At 38.1% G+C, this 12,684-nt stretch overlaps 1 protein-coding gene across 1 annotated transcript; it reads left to right on the top strand.

Moving 5' to 3' along the window:
• The first annotated feature begins 6,546 nt into the window (after nt 1-6,546).
• LOC134755478 (glutathione S-transferase-like) lies at nt 6,547-12,684 on the top strand. The gene is made up of 4 exons (XM_063692033.1): nt 6,547-6,721; nt 7,429-7,596; nt 8,405-8,544; nt 12,470-12,684. Exons 1-4 carry the CDS (start codon nt 6,586-6,588, stop codon nt 12,635-12,637), a joined length of 612 nt encoding a protein of 203 aa, XP_063548103.1. The 5' UTR covers nt 6,547-6,585; the 3' UTR covers nt 12,638-12,684.

Genomic DNA, 12,684 nt, shown 5'->3' with positions numbered 1-12,684 from the left:
GATAATAGTGGAAGAGTGAAGTATATAGGTACATCTCAAGACACATACAAACAGAGCATCATCGATAACATCACAAAACATATCCTGCCCACTGATGAGTTTAATATAAACCTTAGGGCGGTTTGATCATCCATTGAAAGTCCGGAGTGCGCTCAGAGTAAATCCTTTATGTTCGTAGCGCAATGTATGGTGCCCATTACGGGGGTGTTCATAGGAAATATCGCGGTGCGATACCTCGGTGAAGGGAAAAGGTGTAAGATAGAAGCTTAGGGTGCATATTTGATCGCTTCTGATGAAAGTGATTTTGTTGGCTGTTACATCTAAATCCATAAAACAGACGTGAGCTTCCCAAATGAGATTCGAGTGGGATCGGGTGCCTAAATGGATTTCGTGTGATAGCTATTAATACCAAACATGTATCAGATGATATATTAATATAATATAAAACGTATAGGTACATATAAAATAAAGATAAACGAGCAATATATACCTACTTATATACAGTTTTTTTACGAAAAAGCTTTTATTGGTTCTGTAAATTTGATCAAAATCGGTGGCAGCTTTTTCACCTAGAACAGAGAGGAGAGATGAGAGAGGTATGGGCAATGTGAATGACATCTCGCTTTGTGTGGTAGGGCACAGGACAGCGGATGTCATTCCAGATCTAGAGCAGAGCCCAACTGGGAAGGTACCTCCACCTTACAGAAAACCGCAGCCAAATAACACTAGACCCTACTAATAGTGTTGTGTTCCTGCCGGTGAGTAAGGTTGCCAGAGCTCGAGGGAGAGGAGTGTTAGGGTCGGCAACGCGCATGTAACTCCTCTGGAGTTGCAGGCGTACATAGGCTACGGAGACTGCTTAACATCGGGCGGGCCGTATGCTTGTTTGCCACCGACGTAAAAAAAATAATGAAGACTGGGAGCATCTGTACTCCACTACTAAGTTTGTCACCGCTGGTTTCCGGCATGTATTTATTAACACATTCACTAGCCGATCCCAGCGTTTTCCCGCTTTGTAGGGGAAAGCGACTACTTACGAATAGAGAACCCGCCGAGCGGGTTCCCGACACTTGATGTGTTAAGAAATGATATGTATCCTGCACGTACTACAAATCAGGGTTGACCACTGCAGTCACTCATTAAGTACCTACCTACTTAAATAAAATAAAACAAGTGAATGTGACGGGCCTGTTTAGTTAGCTATAGAGTGTAGATAGATTAACGCATTTTACCAGCTCGTTATGGCTGCAGTTCTCTTAAATTATTTATTGCATAAATCATAAATCATTTATTTCGTGATAAACTTACATACTAGCATTACAAGGAAAATTAAATAAACATATTTGCAGTGTTTACCACGAAATGGGCTCGCCTATCTTCCGGCGAGTCCATTTGTGGGCCACGATCGCACGATCATAAATTAAACTAGTAGTTTTTTATCTACTAGTACCTATTAAATCCATTATTAATATTGTAAATCCGATAGTAACTCACTGCTGTCCGCTAAACTCATTTATATGGAATTTGGTATAGAGTTAGTTTGAGGCCAGGGGAAGGACATAGGATAGCTTATATCAATCATAATTATTATTCTGCGCAATCGAAGTAGGTATATCAGCTCGTATCAGGGCAAAGCCAGGACTACACATTTTTTTAAAGAAAATTGGTTTGAACGAGATCTAGTAAGTCGTTTTTATAATACGTCATAAATCGTAAACCGCAATTTACCTTTCACCCACGTTTCACATAAAAAATACATTGTTTAAATTGTATAATGTACGGAACCCTCGGTGCGCGAGTCCGACTCGCACTTGGCCGGTTTTTATTAATTCGTTTGATCCATTTAAGCCAGCATGAAGCCGTAATTTACAACTGTTGTTTTCAGATTTTAATAAGTTAATTTATGATGTTGCGGAGCGTTAATATCGGTGGGACTATACATAAATATTCATATGATTAATGTATAGACGTTACAACGTAACGCCGTATGTGAAGATAATCAAACAGGAATAAAATACCCAATCCGGAATACCGGATTGTTTTTTTATTATTCCTGAGTGGTTCTAACATAGGTAGCTATTTAACTCGACACATCATCATCATCATCAGTCGTACAGCAGATATATTGTATATCGGAGCGATCCTTTTCTCTTAAATCAATATCTGTATAATAATTTTGATTTCATTCATCCTTTGCGGTTATGGAACTTGTGGATATCTTCTCGTATATATATAGCTCTAGAGCACCATTATTTTGTTAAAGTACACACCTTGCTACTATTGCCACTCGCCAATAGACATAGACATAGACATAATTTATTGGTAATAAGATATTACAGGTCACAATTCACGAGTCAATATCACGAGTCCCTTGGTTTAAACTCTTTCTCACAAGAGTCTCTCATCTCAAATACTGTCATAAAGGGTGTAGGGTCGATACATGTGGGGTAAATTACACACCGCGTTAGTTACACGGAGTGCGGCGTATAAACGGGACCTTTTAGTGCCGTTCCACTCGGACTGCGGTGGCAAAGAGACGGTCCAGCCACATTGCAAGCGACATCTTTAGTTACGTACTTTTCTTCAGTCGTAGAAGGTTCATAAGTAAGCTACTTCGTAGTATCTTTATTTGGCAATGGCTATTGTAGCAGGAGTTATAGAAATATAAGTCCGGCCCTAATAATACTATACAAGCGATGTTACTAAATATCGTCACAAAGAAATGTTTTTGATCGATAGTTGACATATCTTGAGTTTTATTAGAAATACTATGAAATGAAAGTCCAATTTCACTGCGAGCTAGATCTTCGTTTGTAGCCTTTTTGTTTGAATGGATAGATATTTGGCTTAATTCGAACAATGCTTATTTGTTATTCATTTATTTTAAAATTTGATTCAGGCAACAAGGCCTATATTAACCCCATTAATATATAAGGCCCATTATCATATTAGGCCCATTTTTATTTCTTAAAAAAAAAGCCGGTATTCGCATGGACAGATTGTTTATTGTTTATTCATACACAAACTTTAACACACAAACTTACAGTTTACATACCAAAGCGCTTACATGTTACACAATAAGATTCAAAAAATATTTAAAATATATACAAAAACTACAAACTAGGAAGAATCACTTAAAAACATATAGAGCTGCAAAGAAAACGAGCCTGATGAGTCATAAAAGACATCGACATTGTCAATGTCACGCTGTAGTGCTTCACAGTCAGCCAAGCTCCGCACGCTTCTAAGAGATTAGCGAATAGCAGGCACTCTGCGGTGGATATTACATCAGACAAATAGTTTTTCATGATGATAAAATACAATGTAGGACCCAAGGTGCCTACCTGGCTTACTCCGGAGCGTGTGTAGTAAGGCACTGTTTGGCATTTAGCTATCTGGACAAACTGATTACGGTTGCGCTAGATTGCGTTAGATCGGTATCGTATAGCTGTGACATCTTATAAGCATTGTTCGAATTGGGCCGATTAAATTATTGACGGATTGTATCTAACCACACATCTCAATACCACTAATTTCCAAACAATATAGCCGAAGATGAATCTTGATAACAATACAGGACATTTTATACTAAAAGGGATAGATAATCAAGAGACAGTCATATCCCCACTATAAGTGGATCGTTTATGTGTTTACTTAGATTCCTGCTAATGCCACAGCGCTGATCCCTGCAAAGTTAAAATGCAGTCACTGAACAAACATACGAGTTCACGTCTGGATATGCATCGCGCAGTAAGCCAGGGACGTTAGTTTACCACCACCGCTAACACTGACAAGCTACCATAAACGCAATAGCGGCGGCAAAGAGAGAAAACCCTAGTATGTAATTTACGATGTACTTTGTTGCGCGGCGCAACAAACAACTTGCGCCTAAGGAAACACTTTATTACACAAGGGGTCCCAGAAAACAGAGCGCGGCGTCATTGCACTCGTACAACTAAAGGATGACTCACGTTAGACCGGGCCGTGACCGGGCTGGAGCTTCCTTCATAAGGCCAAAACGTGCTTATCTCACATTGAAATAGTAGAATTGTGATCAAATGTTTAGATAATACAAATTAGTGCTGTGCAATGTATAAGTACATATCCAGTCGCCCAGTGAACCTTCAGACTACCTACATCGTAAAGGCACATAAAGCATGTCCCAGAAAAAAAATGTCGTTTGTATTCGCACCGGTCGCACATCAGACTTCTTCTGACCAAAAGGCTTAAGGAGACTGTTATATGTAAAAAAAATACCTGCTGTCTTATTCTATATAAAAAGAAATCTCTTTCGTTTACATTTTCGAAGATATCGCCATCACAGAAAACGCTACACGAAAAAATCTTGTACAAACGAAACTAGCAGAAAATCACGAAAAACTAGCAGTGAAATTAATCTATGTAGTAAGTAAGACCTGTTCAAAGGGTGTTAAAACAATTCTAAGAAACTGATGGTAGACGATGGCGGACTGGAAATGGTCATAAACCCGGGTTTTCTAATAAATAATACAGAGAAGAACATCATAGCTGCGTTACAAAAAACGCCTGTTACCATGTGTGTATTATATTTAGCCAAAAGTGCAAAACGTACAAATGAACAGTGCAGTCTTTAAAAAAAATAACTATTAAGACTTATAAATAAACTAAAGTACCTAACAAAAATGCAAAATAGTAAACTGAAGTGGAAACCATATCTACCATTATCCAAGAAAGCGATAGTGGTAGTAAGTCAACAATATCGAATTTGTGGAAAAACACCTTATTCCTCCCAACTGCTCTGAATTACGATCCATTGAAAAATAATAAGTTCGTATGAAGCAGAAACTGTTAAAACATAAAACTAACGTCAACAGTTCAGTTGAACACCAAGTCGAAATGGAAAAAAGCTTGAAGATTAAACAGATTCCTGAGTACAAAACCTGATGGCAGGCATTACAACACAATAACGAAATTTCTGGATTTGTAAAGTAAAAACTCAAGACATGCGTACATACATGTTGTTTATTAAATTTGTAACAAGAATTTACCATAAAAACTGTTTTACCACAAAAAAAATTTACCATAAAAGTTGGTTTTTAACTGTTGTGTAAGATTTTGTGAAAATTATAATGCGTAATTTTTTTTGATACAAGATTTATTGTAAGTTTTAGTAATTTTTAAGTACTCTACGTAAGTATTTTATAACTGTTACAGAGAGCTAACTCTCGCCTGTATTATTACAGTTGCCTTTTTATCTCAATTAATAAATACCCTGATCGTCCTGGATCCTGCCTTTCATTACTACACCCTATTGAGTGAGGCTCTCCCTCTGCCCCCTCACAATATAATTTAATTTTGTATATATTATTATATTATTCAAGACTTTCAACGCTTGTTGCAGGTTGCAGCATATTACCTGCAAAGATGTCAACAACAAGTTTACTTATTAAAGCTTATTAAATTTAACCTCGGTGTTATCAAATTATTTCTGACCTTGTGATCTTTTTGTTATTAATTACACACGTGCATTTTTCTTTTAGGTATTATTGATTTCATGCATTTCCGTTGCCAGGGAGATTATCAACCACAAAATCGCGAATTTTTTTTTAATCCTCCCATAGCAAATGGACCAGTCAAAATATATGAATCAGCTAAAAACATTTTCGGCGTTTCGGGGTTGGTCCCATAGTAAAAGTTGCTAAGTGTAATCCCAAAACTCCCTAGCAACAAATAAAATATACAACAAATAGGGCAAGTTAAATAAAAGCTTGTAAAAATGATGACAGTCAGTGCACGCGGAGGGAAAAAGGTTAACCTTTCAAATTAGCACACTATTTGGCATATGCCAACCTGTCAAGGGGGTACGGCACAGTTGCACATAATATACATTTTGTAATAGTTGCCACAATACAGTGCAACTTATCTGACTTTGACATGTCGTTATCAAATCCCGACCGTGACCGTGACCGCCGCCGCCATGATTAAATATCATGACTTACATATTATTATATTTATGTACGTTAATACATTGGAAAACTGATAACACACGCTGTGATGACTTTGTTAATTGATCAAAAATACACTGTTGAATGTGAAGGCACTGGTTCCTATCCTGCCAACCTGCTTAAAGTGTCTACGAGGCGTTTATGACAGAATCCGACAAACTGACAAAATAATCTCCATATTCTCTCTCTCTCTCTCTCCTTAGCATTATTATTCCCATCTGATTGTGGGGTCTGCTTTCCTTATCTTTTCTCTTCACTTCGCACGATCGGACGTGTCGTCTACTGAAACGTCGCAGGCCCTCATGTCTTTTGCTATGGTATCTGCCCATCTCATCTTTGGTCTTCCTCTTCCTCTGGACCCAACAATGTTCAGATCCATAGCAACATTCCCGATGTAATCAGGAGGTCTTCTTTTCACGTAATCTCCATATTAAATCATTAAAGTTACTTAATATGTAGTCATAATAGTCATTATCTTTATTTGGTTGAACTTTTATCATTTCGTCAACAGTGGACCGTTATCAAACCCATGGTTACTTACTATAAAATTGGGTATGATGTTTACGCTCGTCATTCTCAGGGGTTGAGTAGCTACATCAAGATGTCCAAGAAACTTCACTACTTGAATTTAAACGGCATTGCCGAGTCTATCAGGTACATCCTCCACTATGGGGGGCAGAGGTTCGAGGACATCAGGTACGAGCTTTCGGACTGGCCTATTAAGAGTGTGAAAGACTGTAAGTACCTGTATCTATTCTAATAAAGTTTCCAATAACACTCTTCCCCTTTGATTGTAAACATTAAATATGTTCGTTATTATAGGTATATTTGTTATAACAATTACATCTGCACACTACCCATAAATGTTTGTGGCCATGTCAGCGCCATCTAGTTTAGCTGGTGTATTCATGAAACTCTACATCTTTTTCTTTGCATCCTCCTCCATTGTAAGTTTTGGTTACATTCGTTTTTATTTCTTTATATTTAATTTTTATACACAATATTTATTGAAAGTACCTAAAATATGGCTATAACATTGTTCAAACTTTTACTTACCTAATATTAATTATGCTTTATTCCAATCTGTTTTTAACATGTTACTAATTTGTCGAAAAACGGGAAACTTATGGAATTGGGATTAAATTTGTGCCCGGCCCTTGATGTAAATTTGTGTTTATACGTCAAAAAGGCTTTTTAGGGTTCCGTACCCAAAGGGTAAAAACGGGACCCTATTACTAAGACTCCGCTGTTTGTCTGTCTGTCCGTTTGTCCGTCTGCCTGTCACCAGGCTGTATCTCATGAACCGTGATAGCTAGACAGTTCAAATTTTCACAGATTATGTATTTCTGTTGCCGCTATAACAACAAATACTAAAAAGTATGGAACCCTCGGCAGGCGAGTCCGACTCGCGCTTGTTTATTATTTCGTCTGCATTGTTTTCCAGCTCTCCCGTACGGCCAGTTGCCCCTGTACCAGGAGGGCAACAGATCCCTGAACCAGTCGCTGGCGATTGCCCGCTACGTGTCCAGCCAGCTCAAGCTTCTGCCCACCGACCCCTGGGAACAGGCCGTGCTGGACGCCATCGTCTTCAACATCTACGACTTCTGGACTAGTAAGTATATCAGATCTCACTAGGGCCATTATTAAACAAATTAAAATAAAGGTTAAAGTAAGCAAAATTAAAGAACTCTATGTAGATTACAGCAAATCTTGATTGTAAGGAGTTAAGGGGCCCAAGCCCGCTGACTATCAGTCCGCCGGACGATATCGGCCTGTCAGTTAGAACAAAAATTTGACAGTCCCGAACAACTGACAGGCCGATATCGTTCGGCGGACTGATAGTCATTGGGCCCCTATCGTTGGATATTGTAGACACAATGTGTACCTATGATTTCAGTAGTAGGAAGAGGAAGGGTCTGTACTGTAGGGCGACCTCTTCAGGGCAATTATTGAATAGTATTAATACCTTTTTAAAGGACAAAACACTGGTAGTTACTTTTATTATGTTTCCTTTATGAAAGAACGCGAAGATTATCCTTGAATTTTTATTTCGACAGAAATACTCGGAGTTAATTACCACATCCTAAAAAGGGACATTTGATTATTAAATCGAGTTAAGAGCTAATAATGGGTTCCTAATATATCCAACATAGACTTTTATGACCGGGATATAGACCGTGATTACCTTTCGTATTGTTTATGAGCTCCCGATATTTTTTATTTTATTATCGGGAGCTCATCATAGTGAAACTAAACGTGAATCATTCAAAACTCTTATATCCAACATAATTTTAAACGATTATTCGGCCTGTTACTTATTTACTTAAGGCCTACCTATGTTTTTCTTGTAAACATTTACCACATAATAAAGCATAAATTCAATAGTTTTCTTAATAACAATATTACATTTCGTTTTGCAGGGATCGTCACCTTCATTAAGGAGACTGATCCTACTCGGAAGGAAGCCATTAAAAGAGAAATCATCAACGAATCAGTTGATTTCTTCTTCTCTCGCTTTGAAAAGGAACTGAAAGCCAACAAGGGCTTCTTCAACGGCAAGGTAAGCTAGTTTTTAACTACAAAATGCTCGCTAAAAGTTTTTAATTAAAACCAAATAGGGTAAGACCTCCAGTTAATGAACACTTAAGCAATTATCCAAGTTTGACAAATCATTTCTCAGATAATTAATTGCACTTTAATCAATCCTCATTTAATAATTAAGAAAACAATTTCTGCGATTCTTTATTACTTTCATAGTTTTTGAGTTATAACATTATTTATCAAAAAGTACCCAAAAACCTAATGAACGAACATGAAAACTAGTGAATGAACACCGCAAAATCCAGTGAATGAACATAATTTCGATCTTTTTAATCAGCATTTAAAGACATTTTTAACACAAAACCCTTTTCCAGCTCTATTCTAGTAGGTATAGCGAAAGCGTTCATATCTTTTTATCCCCTCTATTTGATATTAAATATATAAAAATGTAATAAAATCATGGTTATTCACCAATAACACAGAAATCTGTTACATATTAATAAGAAAAAGAGAATCAATATTTAAAACAAGAAACAACGTGCATATTTTGATGAAAAAAGGTCAGGCTCAGCAAATATTGCTTAAAATAATAGACTTTTCATTCCGTTGTTCATGGTTACATTGTTCATACATAGAATTAGTAGAAACCCAATGAATGAACAAGCCAAATTTTGTACTGTTCATACATAGGCATGAAAAATCTAGTAAATGGACTATGAAAAATCTAGAAATTTGGTTTGTTCCAATACTGGCTGAATGAATCAGAATCGTTTTCTATGCAGAATCACAAAAAACCGTTCATTTACTGGTTTCAGAACATTTGATAAGCCAGTAATGGAACTCTAAAAAATAAAGACTTAATCGCATAATACGCCGACAAAGTGAGCATTAATCTATCCAAATAACTAAACTTTGTACAGGTAAACATTAAATATGCACTTCATATGGTGCTCCAAACGTACACTGTTCTTATCTGGGATCTAATTTTTCCATACAAAACTTCAAAACCAGAAACACGTAAACTTCAAACGCCAGTCACATTCAAACTGGTTGAAAATAAATTTATCACGGGTTGCCATTGCATAGGAAATAAAGTTGTTTATAAGAAAAAAAATACGACTTGTGGTAGAAATTGCTATATTTCTTATTTTAGACAAAAAACGTGAATTTGTTCATTCACTGGGGGGTGTTCATTCACTGGTGGGTTTACCCTAAGTATATACCGGGTGTTTTCTGTAACAGGAGCAATAAACTAGTGGCTCTATGAGCTGTAGACCTCGCGAGCATAGCTTAAGATGGATGTGTCACGTTCACCTTACGTTTCACGTCAAAAAAAAGTTTGTCAAATATGAACTTTCGGACCTTTTAGGTACCTATGTTTTTTCCAAAATCTGTAAAATCATTTTCATTAATGGGGTTGGCAACTGTCAAAGGTTTGCAGAGATGGCGCCATCATAGCTTGCCCCTTTTTCTATGAGATTTGGCTTAAAAGGCTGGCATCCAGGGCATTAAAAAAACAAAAATTTGACGCAAATCTAGGGCTTGACTGGGCAAGCTATGCTGGCGCCATCTACTAAACACTTCGACCGGCCAACCCCATTTGAAATTGAGGGAAGGTCTTCTAAGACCATTTTCGCGTAGCAGCACGGGATCTGGTAGCTGCCTTCACTGACCCAAACCAGCCCGTATACCTGGCTGATTTTTGAATTTTTAAAAGTATTGAAATGCTTAGTAGTGGAGATATAATGAAGGGAGCCACACGCTATCAAGCGCTCGCCCACCGAGGGTTCCGTACTTTTTAGTATTTGTTGTTATATCGGCAACAGAAATACATCATCTATGAAAATTTCAACTGTCTAGCTATCACGGTTCATGAGATACAGCCTGGTGACAGACAGACGGGCAGAGGAATCTTAGTAATAGAGGGTCCCGTTTTTACCCTTTGGGCCCGTTTCTATTTCTACCTCACGAATCTCACGATGTCACCACCTATCGAGCAAATTAGGCACTACTTAGTTAGGTCACCTGTGTTAAAGTGACATCTGACATCTTTGTTAGTTATTATTAAACTTAACTTCACCATCTTGTTTGACATGGATAGTGTAAAGGTCACTCACACAAACAGGCCTTGAGCAAAAATTTCTCAATTTTTTAACGCATTATTCAATAATATTATTGAAATGTTTCATGTAACAGGAGCAATAAATTAAGCTGTAGGCTGTACTCCTCAAACTGACCAACATTAGTTCAGCAACTTTTAAAAATAACTTGTGTTTTGATTTTTATTACACTTTAAAATTTATTCTAAGACGCAATGTATTGCAAAATTTGTTATGTTTAAAGGGTGACAAGCAACGTCAAACACACAGATGGCAGCGTACATTGAAAATAATATTTAATTAGTATGAAAAAGGTATAATCTAAAAAACTTTGCGCAAAATGTCTACTATTTAAATTTCATCGACAAATTATTGCTTATTATTTATAAACAATAAGCCGGTCCTTTATTGCAAGAAAATGGCTGCATCGTGGCTGCATCCCAGTATGAAATAAAAATATATTGATACAATATTTTTTACTTTTATATAAAAGTTTTAAGTTTTCTGGTAATATTAATTTAATTATGATACGCTACAGGTTTTTTATTTTGTCAAAAAAGATGTTATTCCCAAGTAGCTAGGTATATCTTCATTTTAAAGGTTAGGTAATTTTGATAAGTTTTTTCACGATATAAAGTAAGTGTTTATTTCTTATTTTATATAAATGAACAAAGTAACTTAACACTTCGGCTAGGGTGGAGGACGCGGCCCGGCTTAAAGCGGTAAGGCAACCCGAGTCGGGGGCCTGGTTACAGGCACTGCCTTCACCACATTTGGGGACCCTACTAGACAACGATACCCTGAGAGTAGGTGTCGCCCTAAGGCTGGGTTCCAAGGTGTGTGAGCCCCATCGCTGTATATGTGGAGTGATGGTTGAAGCGAATGGGCACCACGGCCTGAGCTGCTCCCGGTCTGCGGGGCGGTTCCCGAGACACCATGCGATCAATGAGTTAATACGTCGTAACATGGTCTCGGCGAACGTGCCTTGCATTCTGGAGCCTCAAGGCTTAAGTCGTACAGACGGCAAGCGCCCAGACGGCTTGACGCTGGTTCCGTGGGCCAGAGGCCACTGCCTACTGTGGGACGCTACGTGCGTGAGTACATTTGCACCTACTCACCTAGCTCTCGCCAGTAGGCTAGCAGGCGCGGCCGCTGAAAATGCCGCGAGGCTAAAGCACTCCAAATACGCCAATCTGGAACCGGCGTACGACTTTGTTCCGGTCGCGGTGGAGACGGCTGGGCCGTGGTGTTTGGAAGCGAAGAAGTTGGTAAGGGACTTGGGGCGGCGTTTGCGTGATAGAGGTTGCGATCCCCGTTCAGGCTCCTACTTGGTCGAACAAGTATCGCTTGCTATCCAGCGCGGCAATACCGCAAGTATATTTGGCACGTTTGGACAGGGTGGGGGTCGGAATGGGGTTTATGTTTAGTATAGATAATGTGTATTTTCTAGTTAGTTTTAGTGTTTTTCTTTAGTTTTATTATGTAGTGTTAAGTTACTTTGTTCATTTATTTTGATAAGTTGAAAAGATAAGATGCTTTCTTTGCTAAGTATGTAATCCAGTAATTTTATTGACAGATTGAAGTGCTGGATATGAGCGTAATAATAAGCTTAATAAAAATACTTTAGATGTGAACGAAGGTGCGTTGGCGAACCGGATATAAATTTAAACTTCTTGCTTGCCCAAATGATGACTGGCAGAGAATGCCTTAAGTCCACCTATTGGACGATGTGTTTTCTTTTGTGCAATAAAAATTAAATAAATAAATAATTACTAATAGTTTATCTCTACTGGTGAAATACTACCATAACATAAACATCTACTTGACGGCTAAGTTGTTTTCCAGCTGAGCTGGGCCGACTTCATCCTGGTGGGCATCGTGGAGAGCGCCAACTTGTTCCTCGGCACGGAAATCGAGAAAAAGTACCCCAGCGTTAACGCGCTCGTGCATACCGTGCGTGCGCTGCCTGGCGTCAAGGAATACCTCGCCACTAGGAAACCGTACACATTGTAAAATCATAATCAATAACTACATTATTATGAGTAAATGAAATTAGTGCC

This window comes from Cydia strobilella, chromosome 2, assembly GCF_947568885.1.
Source record: "Cydia strobilella chromosome 2, ilCydStro3.1, whole genome shotgun sequence".
NCBI classification, from domain to species: domain Eukaryota; kingdom Metazoa; phylum Arthropoda; class Insecta; order Lepidoptera; family Tortricidae; genus Cydia; species Cydia strobilella.
The sequence above is the reverse complement of the archived record's forward strand: the minus strand, read 5'-3'. Positions and strand labels throughout refer to the sequence as shown.

Bases quoted from the DNA above. Each gene is read 5' to 3' on its own strand.
- LOC134755478 (XM_063692033.1), top strand. From the start codon at position 6,586: ATGTCCAAGAAACTTCACTACTTGAATTTAAACGGCATTGCCGAGTCT. The intron at 6,722-7,428 runs GTAAGTACCTGT...ATTGTTTTCCAG, and splicing joins TATTAAGAGTGTGAAAGACT to CTCTCCCGTACGGCCAGTTG. The intron at 7,597-8,404 runs GTAAGTATATCA...TTCGTTTTGCAG, and splicing joins CATCTACGACTTCTGGACTA to GGATCGTCACCTTCATTAAG.